Source organism: Armigeres subalbatus, chromosome 2, assembly GCF_024139115.2.
Source record: "Armigeres subalbatus isolate Guangzhou_Male chromosome 2, GZ_Asu_2, whole genome shotgun sequence".
Lineage (NCBI taxonomy): Eukaryota > Metazoa > Arthropoda > Insecta > Diptera > Culicidae > Armigeres > Armigeres subalbatus.
In genome coordinates this window covers 287,368,751-287,394,685 of record NC_085140.1, presented here as the reverse complement: position 1 = coordinate 287,394,685, position 25,935 = coordinate 287,368,751, and the positions used below count along the sequence as shown (strand labels likewise).

At 41.3% G+C, this 25,935-nt stretch overlaps 1 protein-coding gene across 2 annotated transcripts in view; it reads right to left on the bottom strand.

Annotated features, from left to right (window-relative positions):
* LOC134212359 (lutropin-choriogonadotropic hormone receptor) overlaps nt 1-25,935 on the bottom strand; it is a 505,979-nt gene that overhangs the window by 55,697 nt on the left and 424,347 nt on the right. For both annotated transcript variants that reach the window (XM_062690132.1, XM_062690133.1), the window contains one exon: nt 11,392-11,463. In XM_062690132.1, the coding sequence (XP_062546116.1) occupies nt 11,392-11,463 (72 nt within the window). The remainder of the gene's footprint in view (nt 1-11,391; nt 11,464-25,935) is intronic.

Sequence of the window (25,935 nt, the reverse complement as noted above, 5' to 3'; positions counted from 1 at the left end):
AGAATTATTTTTTGCCCGACCCTGAGTAGGGAATTGATGCTTCGACCTACATACGGACCATTGTGTCCACTGGGTGATCCCCTGGAAGATCCGGAACATCCGTAAAAATGGTCAATTCGTAAATTCCATCGTAGAGCGACGGGACTTTTTTAGAATTATTTTTTGCTGAACCCTGAGTATGGAACTGATGCTTCGACCCACATACAGACCATTGTGTCCACTGGGTGGTCCCCTGGAAGATCCGGAACATCCGTAAAAATGGTCAATTCGTTAATTTCATCGTACAAAGACGGGACTTTTTTAGAACCATTTTCTGCCGAACCCTGAGTAGGGAATTGATGCTTTGACCCACTTCTGGCCTTTGTGTCCACTGGGTGGTCCCCTTGAAGATCCGGAACATCCGTAAAAATGGTCAATTCGTAAATTCCATCGTACAGCGACGGGATTTTTTTAGAATTATTTTTTGCCCAACCCTGAGTATGGAATTGATGCTTCGACCTACATACGGACCATTGTGTCCAATGAGTGGTCCCCTGTGAGATCCGGAACATCCGTAAAAATGGTCAATCCGTAAATTCCATCGTACAGCGACGGGACTTTTTTAGAATTATTTTTTGCTGAACCCTGAGTATGAAATTGATGCTTCGACCTACATACGGACCATTGTGTCCACTGGGTGGTCCCCTGGAAGATCTGGAACATCCGTAAAAATGGTCAATTAGTAAATTTCATCGTGATGCGTCAGGTTTTTATTTTAAACCATTTGTTGCCACACCCTGAGGATAAAATCAATTCTTTGACCCAAAAACGGACCGTTGTGCGGACCCTCAAAAATCCGGAATTCCCGTAAAAATGGTCAATTCGCAAACTGAAGCGACGTCATTTTCACACTTAAAATTTTCCACCGATCTCGGCTGTGCAAATCTCAGTTAAAGTTCGATAGCAGAAATATCGGCTGATTAAACGTATAATTACGGCGGCTCCTTTGAGTGCCACAGTAAACAAATTGCTATTTCAGCTGAGATATCAGCAGAAAGTTACGAACCGAGCACTCGGCTGTGCGGATCTCGGCAAAAGAATAAAAAAATGCCGAGCTGAACTTAGTGTGTTTATCAAACTAATTTTTGCAGAACCATGTGGGTCAAAGCATCCATCCCATACTTCGGGTTCGGCACAAAATGGTTATTAAAAAAAATCCTACCGCTTCAGAAATGGAATATTTGAAATGATCATTTTTAAAAATGTTCCGGATCATCCAAAGGAGAACTCAGTGGACACAATGGTCCGTATGTAGGTCATAGCATCGTTTCCATGCTGAGGGTCCGGCAGAAAATGATTCTTAAAAAAAACCCCGTCGAAAATGATTACGGAATATTTAAATTGACCATTTTTACGGATGTTCCGGATCTTCCAGGGGACCACCCAGTGGACACAAAGGCCGGAAGTGGGTCAAAGCATCAATTCCCTACTCAGGGTTCAGCAAAAAATGGTGCTAAAAAAATCCCGTCGCTGTACGATGGAATTTACGAATTGACCATTTTTACGGATGTTCCGGATCTTCCAGGGGACCACCCAGTGGACACAATGGTCCGTATGCAGGTCGAAGCATCAATTCCATACTCAGGGTTGGGCAAAAAATCATTCAAAAAAAATCCCGTCGCTCTACGATGGAATTTACGAATTGACCATTTTTACGGATGTTCCGGATCTTCCAGGGGACCACCCAGTGGACACAATGGTCCGTATGTAGGTCGAAACATCAGTTCCATACTCAGGGTTCAGCAAAAAATAATTCTCAAAAAGTCTCGTCGCTCTACGATGGAATTTACGAATTGACCATTTTTACGGATGTTCCGGATCTTCCAGGGGACCACCCAGTGGACCCAAGGCCGCAAATGGGTCAAAGCATCAATTCCCTACTCAGGGTTCAGCAAAAAATGGTGCTAAAAAAATTCCGTCGCTGTACGATGGAATTTACGAATTGACCATTTTTACGGATGTTCCGGATCTTCCAGGGGACCACCCAGTGGACACAATGGTCCGTATGCAGGTCGAAGCATCAATTCCATACTCAGGGTTGGGCAAAAAATCATTCAAAAAAAAATCCCGTCGCTCTACGATGGAATTTACGAATTGACCATTTTTACGGATGTTCCGGATCTTCCAGGGGACCACCCAGTGGACACAATGGTCCGTATGTAGGTCGAAGCATCAGTTCCATACTCAGGGTTCAGCAAAAAATAATTCTCAAAAAGTCCCGTCGCTCTACGATGGAATTTACGAATTGACCATTTTTACGGATGTTCCGGATCTTCCAGGGGACCACCCAGTGGACCCAAGGCCGCAAATGGGTCAAAGCATCAATTCCCTACTCAGGGTTCAGCAAAAAATGGTGCTAAAAAAATTCCGTCGCTGTACGATGGAATTTACGAATTGACCATTTTTACGGATGTTCCGGATCTCCCAGGGGACCACCCAGTGGACACAATGGTCCGTATGCAGGTCGAAGCATCAATTCCATACTCAGGGTTGGGCAAAAAATCATTCAAAAAAAAAATCCCGTCGCTCTACGATGGAATTTACGAATTGACCATTTTTTCGGATGTTCCGGATCTTCCAGGGGACCACCCAGTGGACACAATGGTCCGTATGTAGGTCGAAGCATCAGTTCCATACTCAGGGTTCAGCAAAAAATAATTCTAAAAAAGACCCGTCGCTCTACGATGGAATTTACGAATTGACCATTTTTACGGATGTTCCGGATATTCTATTGGACCACCCAGTGGACACAAAGGCCGCAAGTGGGTCAAAGCCTCAATTCCCTACTCAGGGTTCAGCAAAAATACAGCCAAACCTCCATGAGTGGATGTTCTATGATTCGATATCGACTCATGGAAGCAAATTTTGCTATGTTGAAAAATATTTTCTAGGTTACTGCGATGCTTTTTTCAAACAGCTTCCCAGGTATTTTCTATTCCATATCTCGATATTTCCATGAGTCGATGGTCCCTTCAATATCGACTCATGGAGGTTTGACTGTAGTGCTTAAAAAATCCCGACGCTGTACGATGGAATTTACGAATTGACCATTTTTACGGATGTTCCGGATCTTCCAGGGGACCACCCAGTGGACACAATAGTCCGTATGCAGGTCGAAGCATCAATTCCATACTCAGAGTTGAGCAAAAAATAATTCTAAAAAAATCCCGTCGCTCTACGATGGAATTTACGAATTGACCATTTTTACGGATGTTCCGGATCTTCCAGGGGACCACCCAGTGGACACAAAGGCCGGAAGTGGTTCAAAGCATCAATTCCCTACTCAGGGTTCAGCAAAGAATGGTGCTAAAAAAATCCCGTCGCTGTACGATGGAATTTACGAATTGACCATTTTTACGGATGTTCCGGATCTTCCAGGGGACCACCCAGTGGACACAATGGTCCGTATGCAGGTCGAAGCATCAATTCCATACTCAGAGTTGGGCAAAAAATAATTCTAAAAAAATCCCGTCGCTCTACGATGGAATTTACGAATTGACCATTTTTACGGATGTTCCGGATCTTCCAGGGGACCACCCAGTGGACACAAAAGCCGGAAGTGGTTCAAAGCATCAATTCCCTATTCAGGATTCAGCAAAAAATGGTGCTAAAAAAATCCCGTCGCTGTACGATGGAATTTACGAATTGACCATTTTTACGGATGTTCCGGATCTTCCAGGGGACCACCCAGTGGACACAATGGTCCGTATGCAGGTCGAACCATCAATTCCATACTCAGGGTTGGGCAAAAAATCATTAAAAAAAATCCCGTCGCTCTACGATGGAATTTACGAATTGACCATTTTTACGGATGTTCCGGATCTTCCAGGGGGATCCCCAGTCAACATTTTGGTACCTATAACTCTTGATATAGGTTATTATATAAGAACCAACTTAATCGTATATAATGCACAGATTGGCTATATACGTACCAAAGTGGAGGCGATATAGGTACATACGAGTTTTATTTCATGATTTTTCCTGACATCATACAAACAGTATTACGATTAAACATTAAAATATATAAAATAAAAAAATATTACCAGCACTATGTCTCGAACATACGATCTTTGGATTTGTAATCGGATACTCTACCACCGCACCACACTGCACATCTTGAAGTGAATCGGATTTTTGTCCAACATAAACTACACAATTTATATCTTTACAACTGCTTGAAACTTCTGCAAGCCACTTGGACTGAGGTAGTTTCGATTGTATTACGATTCACGTAGACATTCATTCGCACTGATATAGGATATTACAAGGAATATAAGTCATTATGAGTTTTTATTTACACAATTACGATTGATTTTCACTATGGTAAAAATTATCGTATATGATACGTTCAATACAACATTTGTCGACAATAAACTGATAAGGTTTAATATGCAGTGCGATTTAGATTTTTAATGGACGCAAATGCGACTTTATTTGCTGTTTGTTATACGATATGTGGTTTACTGGGTCACCCAGTGGACACGAAGGCCGCAATTTACGAATTGACCATTTTTACGGATGTTCCGGATCTTCCAGGGGACCACCCAGTGGACACAATAGTCCGTATGCAGGTCGAAGCATCAATTCCATACTCAGAGTTGAGCAAAAAATAATTCTAAAAAAAATCCCGTCGCTCTACGATGGAATTTACGAATTGACCATTTTTACGGATGTTCCGGATCTTCCAGGGGACCACCCAGTGGACACAATGGACCGTATGTAGGTCAAAGCATCGATTCCATACTCAGGGTTCGGCAAAAAATAATTCTAAAAAAATCCCGTCGCTCTACGATGGAATTTACGAATTGACCATTTTTACGGATGTTCCGGATCTTCCAGGGGACCACCCGGTGGCCTCTGAATTCACACAGTTCTCTGAAACCACACCCACACACAAGCGCATACATAGACACAGCGATACACACCAACTTATACACATACAAACAAGAACAAGAGGAAACCGAAGACGTCAAGGGCCGAAAAGAAGGCCCAGGCGAATGAGGGTAGCAAGAAGTCTAGGGTAGGCGCCAATCGCTCCAGGGGCGATGCCCTAGTCATCACGGCGGACGAGGCTAAGTACTCGGATGTTTTGAAGGCGATGAGGAGTGACGTCAAGCTCGGTGAACTCGGCGCCGACGTACGTCGAATAAGACGTACCCGGATGGGCGAGATGATACTCGAGCTGAAGCGGGGCGTCTCGCAAAAGGGCGCCGCCTACAAGAAGTTGGCGGAGGAGGTCCTAGGCGAGACGGTCAAGGTGAGGGCACTCACGACGGAGGTGAATCTAAGGGTTAAAGACCTGGACGAGATCACTGAAGTCGAAGAGCTCGTCACGGCACTGCGGCGACAGAGTGAAGTGGAGACGCCCACCGCAGCCGTTCGGCTACGGAAAGGTCCGGCAGGGACGCAGGTAGCATTGGTTCGGCTATCTGCAGCGGACGCCTCCAAGGTAGTCAAGTTAGGGAGCGTCAAGGTGGGATGGTCGGTATGCCCTGTGCGCATATACGAGCAACCCGAAGTTTGCTTCAAGTGCCTGGAACCGGGGCACAAGCAATGGGACTGCAAAGGCCCTGACAGAAGCAATCTCTGCCGACGCTGCGGATTGGAGGACATAAGGCACAATGCTGCACGAACCCTCCCAATTGTTTGATTTGTTCCAGCAAAGCTGTGAACAGCCCCCCCCCCACCGGGGGCCCGACGTGCCCGGCGTTTAAGCGTGCTGCAAAATCAAAGTGCAGGTAAAGCAGCTGGCTTGCTCGGCTTCGCCCGAGTGTTTGGTGTGCGCAGGTTTAGAGGAAACGGCGGAACACGTGTTGTTCGTGTGCTCACGTTTTCGCGCAATGCGTGACCACATGCTTGCCACATGTGGTCTGGACACTACCCCGGACAACCTAGTTCGGAGGATGTGTAAAGACGAAGTTGGCTGGAACGCCGTTTTATCGGCTATCGCCCAAATCGTCTCGGAGCTACACAGAAGGTGGCGCGTGGACTCAAGGATGGCTAGTTCAGGCGCAAATAAGAGGTGGTCCAAGGGATCGGAGTCGGCTTCATGGGTCATACCGGTGGTCATGCTCTGTGGTCGAACTCGATCCTTTTATCGAACAAGTGGCCGCGCGAAGAACAACATGGTATCGTCGCTTTCGCGGCGTCGGTCAACCGGGCGGGTTCCGAGCCCGAGGACGGAAAGGGGTCCTCGTCAAGGCTGGGGCAGGCGTAGGCCTCGCGTCGGCAAGTCCCTCTGTGTGCTGGCGAATAGGCCCTATCGCAGAAAGGTCAATTTGGGGTGCACGCGGCATCATCATTCTTGATACCAGTCGTGCAGAGGGAAGCAGGCGCGAAGTCGACCCTGCCCACCTTCCGAGGACATAGGGCGTGGTAAGGCCACCTGGAAAGCCGGCAATGCGCTGGCACGATACCATGGTGTTCTTCTAAAAAAGCGAGTCACGATGTTCGATGCTGCAAGGACACGCAGCTAACCTCGAGGGTGCGTCATGCACTGGCCCCCCTTTGAAGCATTACTTTCTGGTTGTACCGAAGGGACGATGGGCTTGGCGGCAATGGAAACGGTTTAGCTGGTCGGGGATGCAGTCCTGCCATTGGAGGTGGCCCCTAACCCAGCACTTCCTGGTCAACCCAGGATGTCTGTTGAGCAGATTCCCCCTCCATTGTTTAGGAAGAAAAAAAAAACATACAAACACCCACAGACACATAAATGCCCATTTTAATGCGGTTGGGTACCCGGGTACCCCGTCACCCATCTACGGTGGGAAAAATCATCACTCACATAGGGGTTAAAAGTTTCTGACGAAATGACAAACGATTTGCCTACTCTCTCCGTGGAAAACAGGCTTTGGGCGTCGATAAACCAAAAAATGCGAATGCCTTATTTAGGCTCACTTTATTCCCCACACAGGTTTGTTAGTTTTTTGTATTGGACGCGGGACGGTCGTGCGGGAGTGCATGATTGGACGCTTTCGTGTTAGGACAAGCACGCTAACTTGCACCTACTCAGTGACTGAGCAAAATAGTATTGCTCTCTCTTTCTATTCCACGGAAATTTTACTCAATTTCCGTCAAAAGCAGGACAACTCAAAACTATGAGTAAAGGTTCCCCCAAACACACGCGATGCGACAGTCGCGACGCGATTCTATCGCTTGGCGACATCTATTCTGTCGCCGTTGGTATGGAAGCGTCAATAGAACCAAGATTTTTTTATGTACAGGTTATCCGACTTGTCAATATCCCCAACTCAGCCATCTTGGATTTTTGTATGGAATTTATGCTCGTTTGTTTACGTTTTGCACTGAAAATGTATGTTTCCCCCCCGCGCTGGTTATTCCCATCTACTGACGAAGTCGGATAACCTGTACATAAAAAAAATCTTGAATAGAACATCGCCTGCAGCGACCCAACGATAGAATCGCGGCGACTACTTGTCGCCGTCGCGGCGATGAAATCGCTTCGGTCTGGGGGAGCCTTAATCCTGCTTTTGACGGAAATTGAGTAAAATTTCCGTGGGAAGAAAAGAGATAACAAAACAATTTTACTCAGTCACTGAGTAGGTGAATGTTAGAGCAAGATTTTTTTTATGTATAGGAGGTTATACGACTTCGTTAGTAGATGGGAATCAAGGAGCTAGACTTTACTAAGGTGGCGCAGATCAGCGTTGCGCGCCACCTTAGTAATGTCTAGCTCATATAACCAGCGCAGGGGGAAAAAATTCATTTTCAGTGCAAAACGTACACAAGCCAGCATAAATTCCATACACAAATCCAAGATGGCTGAGTTGGGGATATTGAAAAGTCAGAACACCCCTCAATAAATTCATCCTGTGTTAGAATAATCGCGAAATCCGGGCTTGTGCAGAATAAATAAACGTGTTTTCAAGAAGTTCGCAGAACGATCGCGAAATAATATGTTTTGCTTTGTGCGGCTGGTAAATGAATTGATTAGTGCGTCAACCGTCTAAGACGATTTTAGTACTACGTAGTGTGTAACAGTACCATGAATTATGTTTTGGATTTCAAGTAGAATTGTACAAAGTAGCACAGTAATGATGAATTTCCCCGTTGAACTACCCCTTGAATTCAAAAGCATAAACGTCCGGAGGCGAGCCAGCCTGGGGCTGCAAGTCTCCTTAATAAAGCTAATAAAAAAAAAAAAAAAGAAAAATAAAAAAAAGAATTCAAAAGCTCACTGAGTATTTACCGATAAAGTTCATTTTTGCACTCAGTAAATCTCTGCCCTCCTTAGCCGTGCGGTAAGACGCGCGGCCACAAAGCAACACCAACACTGGCTGGGTTCGATTCCCGGTGCCGGACTAGACAATTTTCGGATTGGAAATTGTCTCGACTTCCCTGGGCATAGCCTTATTATATACGAATGCAAAAATGGTAACTAATGGCTTAGAAACCCCGCAGTTAATAACCGTGGAAGTGCTTAATGAACACTAAGCTGCGAGGCGGCTCTGTCCCAGTGTTGGGGATGTAATGCCAATAATAAGAAGAAGAAGAAATCTCTGCACTGAATGAGTTCCCACTCAAATGTATGGCGCAAAATAACCGTCGTTCAAGCGAATATCTCAGCGACCATACGCCAAGGCCCGGCCAATGACCTATCCGGATCGCTTTCAAGATTCGTTGACCCCCGGAATCATTTACAATCTTCGGGTGGGAGACAAGTATATTGATCGTTTCCACTTGGAAGCTCGGGAAAAGGTAGGTCTTTACCCGCCGAATATGGATAATGGTTGAGTAGAGGCGATTTTTTTGACCTTCGCGAAATCACTTCGTGATTCGCGTAATTTCCGGCGACGGTCATGGAATCTCGCGCTTTGATCTGTGGATCCAAGTACTTAGCTCGTTCACTTCTTTCTGGTCTACGGAAGAGGCAAGAGCAGTCCGGATTTTCTAAATGGTCTGTTCTTGAAGGTGAACCATAGGAAAATGTAAAAGTGCTCCAAGTTTGCTTATTTAGATTTTTTCCCTTAATTTCCCCTCTACTAGTTAGTCAAACCGTACTCAAGTGATTAGTGCATTCTGGCGGTTAGGTGGTTATGTAGACTAGCGGATAAAGCGGTAAGACTGAAGACTAAGCTTGGTGCAAAGTGTGGTGTTCAAGACCGGTGTGGGTCCTCTTTTCTTTACCAGATTGTGGCAAGTTGCAAGGCCCGACACACCACCCACACAGTTGGAGACTGCTTTTGACCCCGTTTACCTGTTACGAAGGACGTCCCGGCGGTACACGTGGGCCGGAGAGGGCAGCGCACGTTTTTCCCACACCCTTGGCAGGGCGGCAACAACCGGACCGGTAAGGACCCGGTATCAATTTTTTTCATCATCTTTCGTGAGTGACGGCGGGCAGAGCGTGACACGGTCGCGTAAAAAAGTTCTTCCCCCGGCCGGATTCGAACCGGCGACCTTTGGATCGGGAGGCGCACACTGTAGCTCGATGCCACCGACGGCTGTACCCCGTCGAGCAGTCCACAATTTCGCACCTGAGGCGTCATCGACAACGGCGACATCAATGAACGACGCGTAAACATTTTCGGAGTCCGTGGGAGAGACCCCGCAGGACACGCGTGGCGCCAAAGCAGCAGTAGCCGAGAACCGTCGACGCCTCCAAGTTGGTATGCAACGAACAGAGTGAGTAACATGCATATTCCATTATTTTTCCCCATGCGCATGGCGAATCAGAGCCCCTAGCCTTAGCCAATCTACTAGCGTGGCCAAGCCGATAGCCCTACCGTTCCTTCCGTACGCATCAGCGAGGTAATTGGCTTATTTATAATTCAGAAAGAGTAAATACCGCACCATAGAGTGAACACCGCACCAGTTTAAGTCACACCGTCAATAGAAGTTGAGCAGTTAGACAGAGTATAGAGGGAAATGAATTTGTAACTAGGCCTAGTGTTAAGATTAACGATGTCGATCAAGTAGATCCAATATAAACAATGAACTGAATTCAATAAATGCTTTTTTGTACACTGTAGCTCGATAGTTTTTGGACGGATGAGAGAAATTTGAAAAGGTGAAGTAGGAGTACTTTCACGTTTCGGTCGTTTTTTAGGTTTCTTTTGGTTATTTTCTGGAGAGGTTGGCCCTTACTCCAACCAAGGATTCTCTCCATTCGAACGTGGCTTGTTCGGAGTTTATTGGTTTAAGTCTTCCAATGATGATAACAACCGCGAATATTGCTTTGTCGCCGGCGGAAATCACCTCTGTTCACACCAATCTCTCTATTTGCTAGACCTCATGGTCTAAAGGCATCCAATTTTCCCTGAACAGCCCACTTGTCTCCCGCCCAATCTCTTTGGGAAAAATCTTACCCTCCCCTGAAGGGTCTCACAAGGTCGGGCAACCTTCGATCAGGTTAATGGTCTCCTCCGGGAGTGGCGCTTAAGCCATTTCAACTAAAAACGGGAAACTCGTTAGTCTGGCAGGTTTCAAGTGGAATTAAATGGAGAGTTAAACTCGTCTTAGGCGGTTGAATACATTCCACTAAAAAGAGTTTAAAATATTTGTCTGATTAGTGCGTGTTTATATTTTGGGAAGTGCGCAAAACGATCGCGCGAACATTCGGAAGAGTTTGTTATGCTTTTTGCGGCCGGTTAATTAATTACAAACTAGTGCACGTATGGTCGTATTTCGTATTTGAGGTTACACGATGATAGGTAGAAACGTGAGTTTCACGTTACGAAGTTTTCATCCGGACCCTGAAAATCTTAAAAATTCCAAAATATTATCAGTGTTCCAAAAACAAGAATCCTGGTTTGATAATACGAAATTGGGATTTAATAAAAAATATGTATTCATGCGCAAACGGCAAAAAAATCAGTCAGAAGACAGAAATCCTTTCCTTATAGTCACATCAGAAGCCCATGAAATTAAAATTGAAATTTGAATGGAGAAATGTCGGTTGATCATTTTCCAGGATTATCAGGCTTTCCAAGCTATGAAACTCCAAAATAAACTTCTGAGTAAACCAAAACTTGGCTTATGAAAAGATTAGATGGAAATATTTCCAGCTGACCGACCCGGCTGAGTGAAAAAGTTTTAATTACATAAATATTTGTTGTGATCAACCTGCTCCTGTAGTGGCGCTACAACCGGTCGGTAACGAATGTTTTGGTACACGGTCTTATGAATAGCATCGCTGACTCTAGCGGGAAATAATCCCACAGCAATGACCGGTGCGGTGCCACTTTACCAGCAGGACTGAAGTTGATTAATCGCTGTCGGAAATTTATCCAATCTGAAGTGGAACGCAACCAGACAGAAAGTTCCGGTTGCTTCGTGGTACTCATCGGTGAAAGGAAAGGATAGGAAGGCAAGTGGCAGGATGATACTTACAGTTCCTCCAGATTTGGCAGCATGTCGAACGATTTATTTGGTAGACTAGAGATGTTGTTGCTGCTGATGTCACTGCAATGGTAAAAGGAGAAAATACCAGGAGCGGTTAGTGTTTTGTGTTGGAAAAATATTCGACAGAGTTGTTGGGTAAAATTGAGACAAAGCAGGTCCACATTGGAGTTCTTTCGTTTCTATAAGTGCGTGCTGGGTTTTTTGTGGATAGGAAATTACGCTCCATCATCATTGTCTAATAACCCATGCGATTATGAAACTAATTTATGGGTTCGATTGGTATAGCACTCAACGCATAATGATAATTGATCTGACCTGAATAATGTAGATGGATTATGTATTTACATTAGCCGACTGATTAAGACCGCGTGCTGAGAGAGCTTGGAGAATATATTCAACATTTAGTAACTGACTGTATTAGATAGACTTCCTACTGTGAACAATATTCTTTCATACAGGAATGGATTCACTGTTCCTTAGCTATTATTACCAGTTTGTACAAATAGGTCAACCGTTTCTCATGCTTAATTAAAAACCCAACTTAATTCACCGAATGGTGATACGGCCTTTCTCGCATTTAGCCAAGACACCAATCTTATATGGCACTTATATAGTTAGGGTCCATTTTCTTAATAAATTTTTAACGCAATGGTCGATCGTTATCAAATTCAATAGTGCAACTTGTTGCGAGAAAATCGATTAATAATTACTATATGGAAAAGTGGTTAATGTTTTTTGGTTTTCGGGTGCACACACACATACACACACACTGACACACGGACAGACAGACATTTGTTCAGCTTGACGAGCTGAGTCGATTGGTATATAACATTATGAGTCTCCGAGACTTCTATAAAAAGTTCGATTTTGGAGTGAAATGATAGCCTTTCGGTACAACTTTGTTGTACGAGAAAGGCAAAAATGTCTGAATGTTTCTCGTATATCGTGAATTGTACCTGTATTTGGCTTGAAAACCTTCTTCAAATAGACAAGTATTACTGGAAATATTAATTTTGTTGCCAACAAAAGGTTGTTACAAATATTTCATGCTCTGGAGCTTAGGTATCTCCCTACAAAGCTAAATGTGTATTCCGTGGTCAGCTTATTTTCAAACGCGAGGCTTACCGTCTTGATCATAAAGGCAAACATAAATTTTCGAACGCATCATAAAAATCCACTATGATTCACCCAAAGTTACCGAAAAACCCAAAGCCAGACCATCCAATTGCAGACAGCGTGCTGCAAAATTGTTTGACTTGGTGGATTATAGTTTTGCCTCGTTTCGTTATTTATTGCGCTTTTATCTGGTACAGAGGTTGCCTTTGATTTCATCGCATAAATGCTGCTCATTCCAGTGAAGGTAATCCGATTTTTCTTGCAAGCCAAGCTCATCCGAACTCTAACAATGAACGATTGTCTCTTTTATGTTGAAGAAGTTGAATTACGAGAAGTAAATCAATAAGCTTCGAAATAAAAGGGGAAAAAGCTGGCAAAACAAAAACCAAACCAAACACCAATTGCGTGTGATGCGGGGATGTTGTCTTTTCAGTTTCTCATAGCAAAATTCATGTACGTGAAGCTTTATGCCATATATAACAGCAGTTCAACATTGGTTCAGAAAGTACCAAATATAAATGTGAGATATTTTCTGTGTTCCTGATTTCATGGTAAGCCAACCACTTTAAACATATTGGATGTAGAATACTAATAGTAATTTAAAATTTATCATTCTTCTATTAAACCATTTGCTTCCATTCAATGAGTGTTGGACATTTGACTATTTGACGTAAATAACTCTCTGGAACGGAGTAACACCCCTTACACAGCCGATCATAAATCACTTTAAACGGTTACCAGCCACGTGAGGGAAAAGTTTGGATAGAGAGCAGCCACTCTCAAACTGGATACCTACGTGAGTCCATGAGAACCGGACCAGACGGTTAGTCAGACAGATGCAATAAAATTTAGTGCGAGCCATGACCCAACCAGCTGTAGTAAATAGTTACTGACATCGTTGTTGTCGGTGTCAGACATTTAGAATGATGGTTGAAATTAATGAAGCGAACCACTAGCGAACACATATGGATCGTTTAGTTTGAACTGTATGCAGGTCAAATTTAAATTCATTTGGATTTCAATTCATTTTTAATGAAAACAGCTACTGGAAAATTTCTCCCGTCAGGTCTCTGAATTTTTCGTATTTTAGAATTTCTGTTTCTGAGCGAGAATAATTGCTTAAAAGATCCCAGGGTTCAGTATTCAGCTCGAGCTGCATCATGGATAGTCACTTCTAAAATAATTGTTTTGGGTTGGTAGTGAAACGAGGGATTGGCCGCATGAATGGAACCAGCACCTACATAATATACAATAAGTCAGTAACCAGAAAGAAAGGCAAAAGTAGAGCAAAAGAAATAGGTAAATAATTCACCGGTGAATATAATTATTATTTATTTATTCAGACTAAGGCCAAAGTGGCCTGTGCGGTATATAAGAGTCTTCTCCATTCGGCTCGGTCCATGGCTACACGTCGCCAGCCACGCAGTCTACGGAGGGTCCGCAAGTCATCTTCCACCTGATCGATCCACCTTGCCCGCTGCTCACCTCGCCTTCTTGTGCCCGTCGGATCGTTGTCGAGAACCATTTTCACCGGGTTACTGTCCGACATTCTGGCTACGTGCCCGGCCCACCGCAGTCGTCCGATTTTCGCGGTGTGAACGATGTATGGTTCTCCCAACAGCTGATGCAACTCGTGGTTCATTCGCCTCCTCCACGTACCGTCCGCCATCTGCACTCCACCATAGATGGTACGCAGCACTTTCCTTTCGAAAACTCCAAGTGCGCGTTGGTCCTCCACGAGCATCGTCCAGGTCTCGTGTCCGTAGAGGACTACCGGTCTAATGAGCGTTTTGTAGATTGTCAGTTTGGTACGGCGGCGAACTTTATTCGATCGGAGCGTCTTGTGGAGTCCAAAGTACGTACGATTTCCAGCCACTATGCGTCTCCGAATTTCTCTGCTGGTATCATTTTCGGCAGTCACCAGTGAGCCCAAGTACACAAATTCTTCTACCACTTCGATTTCGTCACCACCGATGCAAACTCGCGGTGGGTGGCTCACATTGCCGTCTCTTGAACCTCTTCCTATCATGTACTTTGTCTTCGACGTGTTGATGACTAGTCCGATCCGCTTAGCTTCCCTCTTCAGTCTGATGTAGGCTTCCTCTATCTTCTCAAAGTTACGTGCCATAATATCTATGTCGTCGGCGAAGCCAAATAGCTGGACGGACTTATTGAAAATTGTACCACTCGTGTTAATCCCTGCTCTTCGTATTACCCCTTCCAAAGCGATGTTGAATAGCAGACACGAAAGACCATCACCTTGCCGTAACCCTCTGCGGGTTTCGAAGGGACTCGAGAATGCCCCTGAAACTCGAACTACGCACATCACCCGATCCATCGTCGCATTGATCAACCGTGTCAGTTTATCCGGAAAACCGTGCTCGTGCATTAGCTGCCATAGCTGGTCCCGATCGATTGTATCATATGCGGCTTTGAAGTCGATGAATAGATGATGTGTGGGCACGTTGTATTCGCGGCATTTCTGCAGTACTTGGCGAATGGCGAACACCTGGTCCGTGGTGGAGCGTTCGCCCATAAAACCCGCCTGGTACTGTCCCACGAACTTCCTTGCAGTTGGTGCTAGTCGACGGCATAACCGGTGAATATAAAGCTGGGACTAATCAAAGACAGAATAAAAAGAAATATTTTTTTTTAGAGATTTTTGATTGAATACCTCCACTAATCTGTAAAACATTGTCACTACTAACGCATTTAATTTCAGAATTCTAACTTGCACATTCCAGGTGGTGATTTCAAAACAGCTTACGTACAAGTGAAAAGAAAATCGATGCAGCAAAAAAATGAATATTGTTTTCCGATGAAAGTGATTCGAGTGATTCTATAATCTGAAAATAAAGAATTGTCATATCGAAAATAGAATTATGTAGGGGAATGACGGCTTTGGCAGGTTTTGTTCTATTATTGGCAGGGGTTTTTTTATGACTGACTAGGCTCAAATTTGGCCTAAACATTCTTTGCATATCAAAGAATATTGTGGCCAAATTTCATAAAATTTGGTCGACAAAAACCCCCTGCCAATAATAGAACAAAACCTGCCAAAGCAGTCTTTGCCCCTACTTCCTTTATGGGAAACAAAATTTCTTTCCTTATTTGATTCCTTTCTTTATTTGATCCTTTAGAACCAACAAAATAGTAAAAAGGAAATACACCACGTTCCAGCAAATGTTTTTTTTTGTACTCTACGAACACATTTTCATCATCACCCAATGTCATAAACAGGACAACTCTGCCTTGTAGGATTTACACCATCAGCGAGAAAACGAAATTAACATGCCGGACGCATTTTCCTACCATATGTGTCAAGGGCCTCGTGATAGGCCTGGAAATGTGTTTTCGATGAACGTGCTTTGCTTATGACTACACAGTCAGACTTTTTCCTCCTACCCGGTATTCAGGCTTAACGGATATCCGGCACCCAAGCACCGTTCTACCACACACAAAAATGGTTAGAATGTGACGAACAGTTCATTCACCCCGTCAGCACCAGAAGGTGCTTTGGTTCACGTGTCATCGATAGAAGCACCCGAGGACCAATCAAGTGTACCGGCCTTTGGCGCATCATAAAATATACTCTGATTAACTACCTACACGTGTCACCTACATAGCTGTGTCACACTCCTTGCTCGATTTCGCATTCAGTTGCTTAGCATCAAAAAGGCAATGTTCTTCCACTTTATAGGTACCGCCATACGCGATGTCAGCGAGAAATAGCAGCCTGCCTGTCATCGCTTGACAGCCGATGATTTACTACCAAAGAATGCGTCGCGTCCATTCACCAATCCACAGCTTCCTGTCTTGGACGAGTTCCTTTCTTCCTTCGCCCATGAATTCACGATGAAGCGGTTTTAATCTTTTCTGTTTAATAAGACCAAGGAGCGATGACAGCACTGCGAATAGATTCAATCGATTGAAAAGATAAAAATGGCTGGATAGTAGCAAAAAAACTGATAAAGAAATTCGGCGAAACGTTTGCTGGTGTTCGCGTAGAGCAGAATTTAGGAGCATCCAGGCAAGGTAGGTCGTGTTGTGCAGGAAGTGAACTTGGGTGACACGTTGGATGATAAATTGGTTCATATTCCCCGATCCGTTTCACGCACGAACGCGGTTTTAAGAGCGTTTTTTGTTAGATACAAACAATGCAGCAACTCTTCACTGGATGAAGTACTTTCTTGGGATCGTTATCTTACACCGCTTTTTTGTTTGGTTTTTCGGTTTTCAAGAAACGTGGTGGCATTATTATCGTTCAGTTATTTTGGGAGCTTTGTTTCCATCAGAATTCGCTTAACTAAGGCTTGAGAAAGCGTGTGACATATTTGTTAGCGATCCAACTTGAAGTCTAGCTAATACGAGCTTAGATTATTAAATTGTGACCATTGAACACACAACAATAAAAGGTTCCAGTTTGATTGAGATACCTGCAAGGGATTGGAAATCGGTGTTTTGATGATGGTGCTTGTGGTTGATTGGTAACCCGAGCAAAGAAAAAATATTTTAAGCTTTATTTAGTGGAATGTATTCAACCGTCTAAGACGAGTTTAGTAGTCTCCAAGGTGAATACAAGGTGAATATAAGAACCCTGGTACTCTCCATTTAATTCCACTACGAACCTGTCTCGCTCGGGTTTTATTTTTGATCTGTCAATCATTTACTTGATTGCAGCGTCGCACTCTAGATCGGTTTCAATTTGAGCTTGATCGCTTTCTTTAGAACTCATGACATTAAATTTTCATTTTCCGAATTCCCTGTCAAATTGATCAACTCTTAGTATATATCAACACAAAGAATCCCGAAGACCCGTTCGTGAGTTATAATCCCTCAAAGGAAAAGCAAACTCATTTTTATATAGAGTCGGATTATTTGGGTCGGCGCGCCGCCGATTATAATTTTGCCACGCAGACGACTAATTGCAATAAAAAAATCAATTTACTTGAGTCGATTCGAGTAGAGTACGAGACGAAATACGTAGGGGAACAGGTGGTAAAATGAACACGTTAAGGACTTGCGTTGAATTCAATCATAAAACGAGGATAATTTGCAAGTTTTACCACTTGGTTCAGCAATTTAACTCATATTCTTATTGCACTGAACAATTTTTCCGCTAATAAACATTGTTTTATATATTTTTTCATCGAAATAAAAAACATCGAAATTTCGCATGTACAAAAATAGTGCGGGTAAAATGAACACTGCCTGGTGGTAAAATGAACATCGCTTCTTAAACCCTTTTGAAACATTTAATTTTCTTTTTTAACTCTAGCGCTGTATATATAACTAGTTAAGATTATGAGAGCCTTTTGAAAAATCTGGTATAACTTTTGAAAAGCTCTTAATTATCAATATAATAAAAAGTAGAAAAAAAGTTTTGAAATATCAGTTATTTTAAAATTATATTTACATATTCAAAGTTTTATCTTGGTTATTTGCTATGGTTTGTTTCTTGAACTTCCGCTTCACAATTGCACAACTTTTATCATAAATTTGTGAAAGTTTGATACAAGTGTTCATTTTACCCCCATACGTGCTTTGTGATAAATAACTCTTCCTCTAACTATGCAAACCACTAATTTTTACTATTTACCCCTGCAACATCTTTGTGAAGGTTGTCTTATTTGCCGCTGTGGTTAGAACAGGTTTGAGTCAATGTTATTATGAATTTATTAAGAAATAAAGCTTGCGGAAAAATGGTTAAAAATTACATCAAACCCTATGTTTACGGCCTCGTTTGATATTTTGGATAGTAATAGCTATTTGTTCGGTCTCAAAACCAAAATATTAGCTCAGGTACCTTATTTTGTTTCAAGGAAGACGTCTGCATGATTAACATACGCCTAAATAGTGTTTTAATATAAATATAGCCACCTGTTCATTTTACCACCCCTGTTCATTTTACCACCTCTTCCCCTATCTGTAAAACAATAAATTTCTCCAGATATTCCTCCGAAACGATTCCTTAAATAAAAACCTTTAAAAATAATCTATCAATTCTTCCGGAAATTTCTTACGAAATTTCTCCCCTGATGATGATCCAATCTTCCCGATCGAAAAGATGGCAATGATTTGAATTTATCAACATTTTCATGTCACTGAAAGCCGAAAATCCTGATCATTTCTCTAAAAAATCCTTCAGAACTTCCATTACGGATTTCTTTAGAAAATCCTCGACGAATTTCTTCCGAAAATTGCTTATAGAATGCAAACGAAAAAAATATTTCCGGAATTCTTACGGAAATTTCGTTACGAGTTTCTTAAGGAATTCCTTAGGAGTTTCTTCAAAAATTGTTTTGCATTTTTTTAGTTTTTAAGTAATGACTTCGGAAATTTCTTTGAGAATTCTTTCGGAAATTCCTCATTATGAGATTTCTCCGGCAATTATTCCATGAATGCCTTAAATAAATTCTTCCACAAATTGCATAAGGGATTTATTCGACATTTCCCTAAGGAATTTCTTTAGAACTTCTTCCAGCAATTCCCTTAAAACATTCTCCGGGAATTCTTCCAGAACTTCCTGCAGGAATTCCTCCGAAAATGCCTTCATGAGTTCTTTCCGAAATTCTTTCAGTAATATTTTCGGATTTTTCTAGTGTTGGCTTTTCGAAGAAACTTTTGAAGAAATCCCTGGAGAAATATCCGAAAGAATTTTTGGCGGATTTTTTAGGTTATTTTAGGAAAAAGAATCTTGAGGAGTTCTCAAATGAATTTTGGAAAAATTCCTGGAGGGTTTTGTGCAGGAATTTCTAAATGAATTTCCGGAGGCATTTTCAAAAGAGAGCCTGAATGGATTTATGAAAATTATTCCCGTTGGAACTGCTTATAGATTTTTAAAGGTATTTTTAAAAGACTTCCCAAAAGAATTCCTGAAGGAATTTCCAGAGGAATCCATAAAGGAATTTCTGAAGGAATATTTAAAGGAATTTCCGAAAAATTTCGGAAGAATTTTCAAAGGAATTTATGAAGAAATTCTTAATACAATTTCAGAGGAAATTTCTACTGGTATTTGTGAAATAATTTCTTGATTGCTCCAGGAATTTCTTCGAAAATTCTTCAAGTAGCTGATTCGCCATTTCCTCCAGAAATTCCTTTAGAGAATCGTCCAAGAATTTCCTCGTAAATTGCTTCAAAAAGTTCTACAAAAACTCCTCCCCGGAAACAAATTCCAGAAAGTTTTTCGGAAAATATTTCTGATAGTCCTTGGAATTCATCTCAGGAATTAGCTCAAAATATCTTCTACGCATTCCTTCAGAAATTTGTTTAGGAAAACCTTTGGAAAATCGTTAAGGTATTTTCCCGAAAATTCCTTCAGGAATTATTCTAAGAACTATTTTGAAGTTCCTTGCAAAGTTCTAGGGCGAATATTCATTAGGAACAACAAGAACAAGAACAAGGAATATTCGAAGAAATTTTTCAAAGTAACTCCAGAAGGAACTTCTGACAGTCTTAGATTGCTCTGAAAATTCCTTTGGACATTCCGTCAAGATGTATATTCTATAGGGGAACGGTTTGCCACTTCATCTCATAGCTCCTTTTTCCATCCCATCAAAAACAAAGCAATGGAAAGGAATTTGGTTTGTTTATTATTTTTGTGATTTTTTTCAGCAGTGAGCACGCATGTTGACAAAAAGAAGCGACGAATTTGGTGCCGTATTTCTTTGTTTAGCGATGAGATAGATATATGTACAGTGAGATGGAGATCGGAACAGTTCCCCTATATATTCAGAAAATCCTGCGCAAATTTCTCTTGAAATACCTACAGAAAATGTTTTAGGAGTTCCTTAGGAAATTGTTTCAGAATTTCTCCAAAAAATCTATAAAAACTCCTTCAGGAACCTGTCATAAGACGAGTTTATACAATCCCATTGAATTCCACCACTTAATTGTATCTTGACAGATACGTATTTCGACCTCAACAGTAAGGCCGTCTTCAGTGTATCGTACTTGACGAGTCGAGTCAAGTACGAGACACTGAAGACGGCCTTACTGTTGAGGTCGAAATACGTATCTGTCAAGATACAATTAAGTGGTGGAATTCAATGGGATTGAATAAACTCGTCTTATGACAGGTGAAAACATTCCACTAAAAAGCTCAAAATAATTTTCTTATCCTTCAGAAATTCATTTACGGATTACTTCGGAAATTTCTTTCAGCTTTGGAAATTTGCTTAGGAATTTCTTTGAAAATCAATTTATGAATTCCTTCGGAAGATTCTTTTAGGAATTCCTAATTCCTCTAGGAGTTCCTTAGCAAGTTTCTTGACAATTTTTGCTGAAATTCCCATAGGAATTCTTTCAAAACTACCTTAAGCAATTTCTGGAGAATTTCACCGGGTAATCCTTTGAAAATTCCTCCAGTAATTTTTTTGGTAGCTTTAGGAAGCTACCTACAGGCAGCAACAAAACTAGCTCTGTACACATCGTTGATTCGTCCAGTCGTCCTGTACGGTCATGAATCATGGACGTTAAAAGATGCAGATTATCGAATTCTCAAAGTGTTAATAGAAAATACTGCGCTCAGTACTTGGCGGCGTAGTAGAAATTGGTAAATGACGCAGACGAATGAATGAAGCACGAGTTGTACCAAGTAAACAAAAGTGCAGACATAGGCAGGCTGATATAATAAAGCAGATTATAGTGGGCTGAATATGTGGCGCGTATGCCGAAATAGTGGCCAACAAAAGAACTTGCAGAGAACCTGGAAGAGGACGTTGGTTCCGGGGTCTGTGTACAATCGTGGAAAATGCGTGTGCAGCCGGTGTGCAGCGGGACTGGTGACTAACGGCCCAAGAACGAGCGACCTGGAATAGGAAATTGCATTCGGTTTTGCTCCGAAAAACACCATCATAGGTATAGGTAACTTTAGGAAGAAATTCTTGGACATTTCCGACAGAAATTCCTTCACAATTTTTTTTCGGGGTCTCTTCAGAAATTCATTCAAAACTCCTTTAGAAATTTCTTCGGAAATTTATTTGAAAATTCCTTCTAAAATTGCTTTTGAGATACATTTGGAAATATTGTTAGGAATTCATTTGCAAATATTTGTGGGAATTTCTTCGAAATTTTCTTCGGGAATTCCTTCATTTCATAAAGTTCTTCTGGAAACTCCTCCAAAAATTTTGTTGGAAATACCTTCATAAACTCTTTCCGATATTTCTCCAGGAACTCCCTCGGAAAGTCCTTTAAAAAAATATTTTGGGAATTCCATGGGAAACTAGTTCATTCTTTGATAAATTTCCAAATGAATTACTGCAGGAGGTTTTACTAAACAATTTGAATGTGAATTTGAATGGATTTCAGAAAGAATACAGGCATACCTCGATAGTACGTACCCTCGATAGTGCGTATCCTCGATAGTACGTACCCTCGATAGTACGTACCCTCGATTGTACGTACATTTTACCTCGATAGTACGTACACAAAAAAACTTTTTTTTTTCGTTCTATTTTCTGTACGATTTTAGTTAAAATTTTAATATGTTTCGATCATGACATATGTGTGGGGTCCTTTATATGCTACGTAATCATTTTACATCTGATTTAAACACCATCGTGAACTTATAACGAATTTAAGTTGCAGTACTTTAAAGAAGTAGCGTTTCATAAATGTTTGACAGTCTCGCGTACCACACATCAATCTATTAAATATTTTAAACAATTCAAGGAACATCTGAAACAACTGATTACATTCTCTAAAAATATTATCTTAATTGTATGTGTATGAAGGTATGGAAGATTTTCTTAGAAAGCAGAATAACTATCCACCTAATTCAACAATTATCATGTTTATGAATTACTTTATCTATCAAGGAAGTTTGTTCCAGTTTTAGAACCCGTCCGTATGCATTAATTTACCTAATAGATAAGAGAAATTTTCCCCGAGGAGCAAATTAAATTCATCATGGGAATAGCGTTTCTCAAAAATGAATTTGCGTCAAGAAGTTTAGTTCCAATCTATCCACTTGTTGGTGACAACATTTTTCTTGAGAAACAATATAGCAGCGTTACTGAAATGAAGATATTTTTTTGGTTGAATAGTTTTTTTTATTTTATTTATTTTATGTTTTTCAGTTATTTATTTGATATAATGATTCCGTTTTTTCCCAAGAGCTCCTTAAAAAATCATCCCTAGATTCCACTAGAAATTCAATCAGGAGTTCCTTCTAGGATTCCTCTAAGACGTCTCACTGGAATCCCAGAAAAAATTTATCCTGGAACCGCAATTTCTCCCAAGGGTTCTTCCATACAATTCCATACAGGATTTCACTTGATATTCAATCAAGACCTGTGCGCTGATTGAAATTAGATTGGCGTGCCAGATCATCTTCAGCCAGAGATAGCGGCAGTGGAGTGGCGGCGTCATGCTGCTCGTGATTTGCGGCGACGTAAATCAATTTCGTGCATTTATGTTTCTCCAGGATTTCGTTCGGGAATTTCTCCAAGAATTTCTCCGCAAGCTCCCCCAAAAATCTCCAGAAGCTTCTTCAGGAATTTATCCGCAAGTTCCCCCAGGAATCCCCCCGCAAGTTCCCCAAGGAATTCCTCTGCAAGTTCATTCAGGTCTTCCTCCGCAATTTCCTCCAGGCATTCCTCCGCAAGTTCCTATAAGTATTCCTCTAAAAGTTCCTCCAGGAATCTCTCCGAAAGTTCCTTCAGAAATTTCTCCAGGAATTCCTTTGGAAGTTCCTTCAGAAATTCATCCGGAAGTTTTTCCAGAAGTTCCTCCAAGAATTCCTCCGGAAGGTCATCTAGAAATTTCTCCGGAAGTTTCTCCAAGAATTCAACTAGAACGCAAAGGAATTACTTCAGAAATTTCTCCGTAAATCCTTTCAAAAATCTTTCAAAATTCCATCTTGAATTGTTATGTTCAAAATTTCCACGTCTCCTTTCTCAGAACTTTCAAATCATTCAGAAATTCCCATGTAAACTGTTCCTGGCATTCGCTCTGAAGCTACTCCAGAAATTCCACCAAGATCTCTCATTATTTACTTCGAGGTCTTTCAGAAATTCCTTATGAATTTCTTCTTCTCAAGTTCTGCAGGAGAGGATCCCAGATGGACCCTGGAAAAATTTTCAGAGGAATCGGAAACAAATCTAGGAGAAATTCTAAAATAAGAAGTTTTATTCAAATGAAGTTCATAAGGAATTTTCAGAGGAAAATATTTTTAAATTTCCAAACAAATTTCAAATAAAGTTATGAAATAATTTCAAACTTTTAGTAGAGTGTTTAGTAGAACGCCATTCAATAATTTAAATTTAAAAACTTTATCGACAGATATCACCTCAATGAATTATTGACAGTGGCTGATTTTCTACCCGCCGCTGTCACATCCAGGCGCTATAATATATGCGCAAAATAGCCAGCATGAGTTAACCACCAGAAATTTGTATGGCGAAAGACATCTAACGCAGGTTTTCTCAACAGCAAGAGCTTTTCACGAAAATCTATTTGGTACCAGTTATGTAGGAAGATGTCTACTACTACGCCTACCAAATATTTTTTTCATAAAGTTGCTTATTTTCGAGCTATTGAACCTTAGATGCTTTCGCCATAGACGAATTTCACGCCAACCCTTCTATGGGGCTGGCAGCACCATCTCAGAATCGAATGAAACTTGGTGGGCATAGATTATGCTAAACTGCTTCCTAAACAAATTTTTATACTTCCAAAATGTGCCATTGGTTGATGATAGGCTGCTGAACCTATAATTGGCGCTGTAGGCATAAAACACGCTGATAAATGTTCACTCAATATTGACATGAAAAAAGTTTTTGTTAGAAAAACTTTTTTTCCTTAAATATGTCACAGGAACATTATTCCCAGAAAAGTTAGATAATTAAAATACCTATCTGCAGAAAAAATTTCATCGATTTCTGAGATGAGGTTTTTTTGTAATATCGATTTTAATTTTTAAAACAATTTTTTTTAGTGTAGATATCGGTATTTTATTTTTTGGATATTTTTCCAAAAAAATTCTGTGAATTTCCCGACAGTCCGCCATACAACACTTTTTTGTAGGTCTTGTCATTCTAGAGTTACATCGATTTATAAAAAAATCCATGAAAAAATTAGGCCCTCATCAAATGTTACTCTTGACAATTTTTGAAAAACTAAGTATGCAGAGTGGCTTAGAAATATCATATCTTTATGCCCACCAAGTTTCATTCGATTCTGAGATGGTGCTGCCAACCGCTGGTCGAGTTGGCGCGAAATTCGTCCATACTGATTTTCGAAAGTTAACTCCTAGTGTGCCGCTGTAAGCACGCTCAAAGCAGGCGATTCATTCGGTATATAGAAGTCTGCCTCCGAGCCTGTCACGCCAAGCCAAGCCAAGACGCCAGAGCCAAGACGAGAATATTTAAATAACATTGAACGTTATCCCGTTGCTTGTTGTATTTATGGGGTCGTACACATATTACGTTAGCATTTTTTCTGGGTTTTTTTGACCCCCTCTCTCCACCCATGTAACATTTTTTTCATACAAATGATTTTTTACTCATCTCAGTTAAATACTCATATAATTACGAATCATAATGAAGGTTCCTGCAAACCAACGCGATGCGACTGTTGCTATGCCTGGCAGTTTGTCGCTTTGGTAAGGCAGCGTCATTGGAGTCAATAGAGTCGCAACGACGGTGATAGGCAACCTTAAAGCTTTTCATTCCCATAAAATCTATAGGGGAAATCCATAAAATACGTCACCACCCTCAATCGTCGCTTTTTGTAGTAACATACATAATCAATGTACGATGTATAACATATATTTAAAACATTACTCCTGCTAATGTCACGTAAGTTATGGATGTTCTAAAGCATTAAAAACAGTACATATTTTGTAGAAAAAGCCTCACATGTACAAAGAAGATTTAAGATTAAGATTTAACTCAATACTATACTGCCGCTAACCGCAAGTCGAGCACATCTGTATATGGACGCCATATACAGATGTGCTCGACTTGCGGTTAGCGGCAGTATATGTAGGCACTATTTCAAGAAAAATCTGGGTTCTGTTGGTTCCTTGTGTACTATATCAAATACAAATGTGCTTAGAATACAGAGCCTTCTATCGAAATTTTGACTTCCGGATGGTTTTATGAACATTCTGCTATTCCTAAATAAACAAAAAAGCAAAAAAAAATTGTTCGTTCGGATTTTTTTTTTGCTTCGATAGTAGGGGGAATGACGGCTTTGGCAGGTTTTGTTCTATTATTGGCAGGGGGGTTTTTTATGACTGACTAGGCTCAAATTTGGCCTAAACATTAATTACATATCGAAGAATATTGTGGCCAAATTTCATAAAATTCGGTCGACAAAAACCCCCCTGCCAATAATAGAACAAAACCTGCCAAAGCCGTCTTTCCCCCTACGTACGCTTCGATAGTACGTACACAAAAATTACGCAGGTGT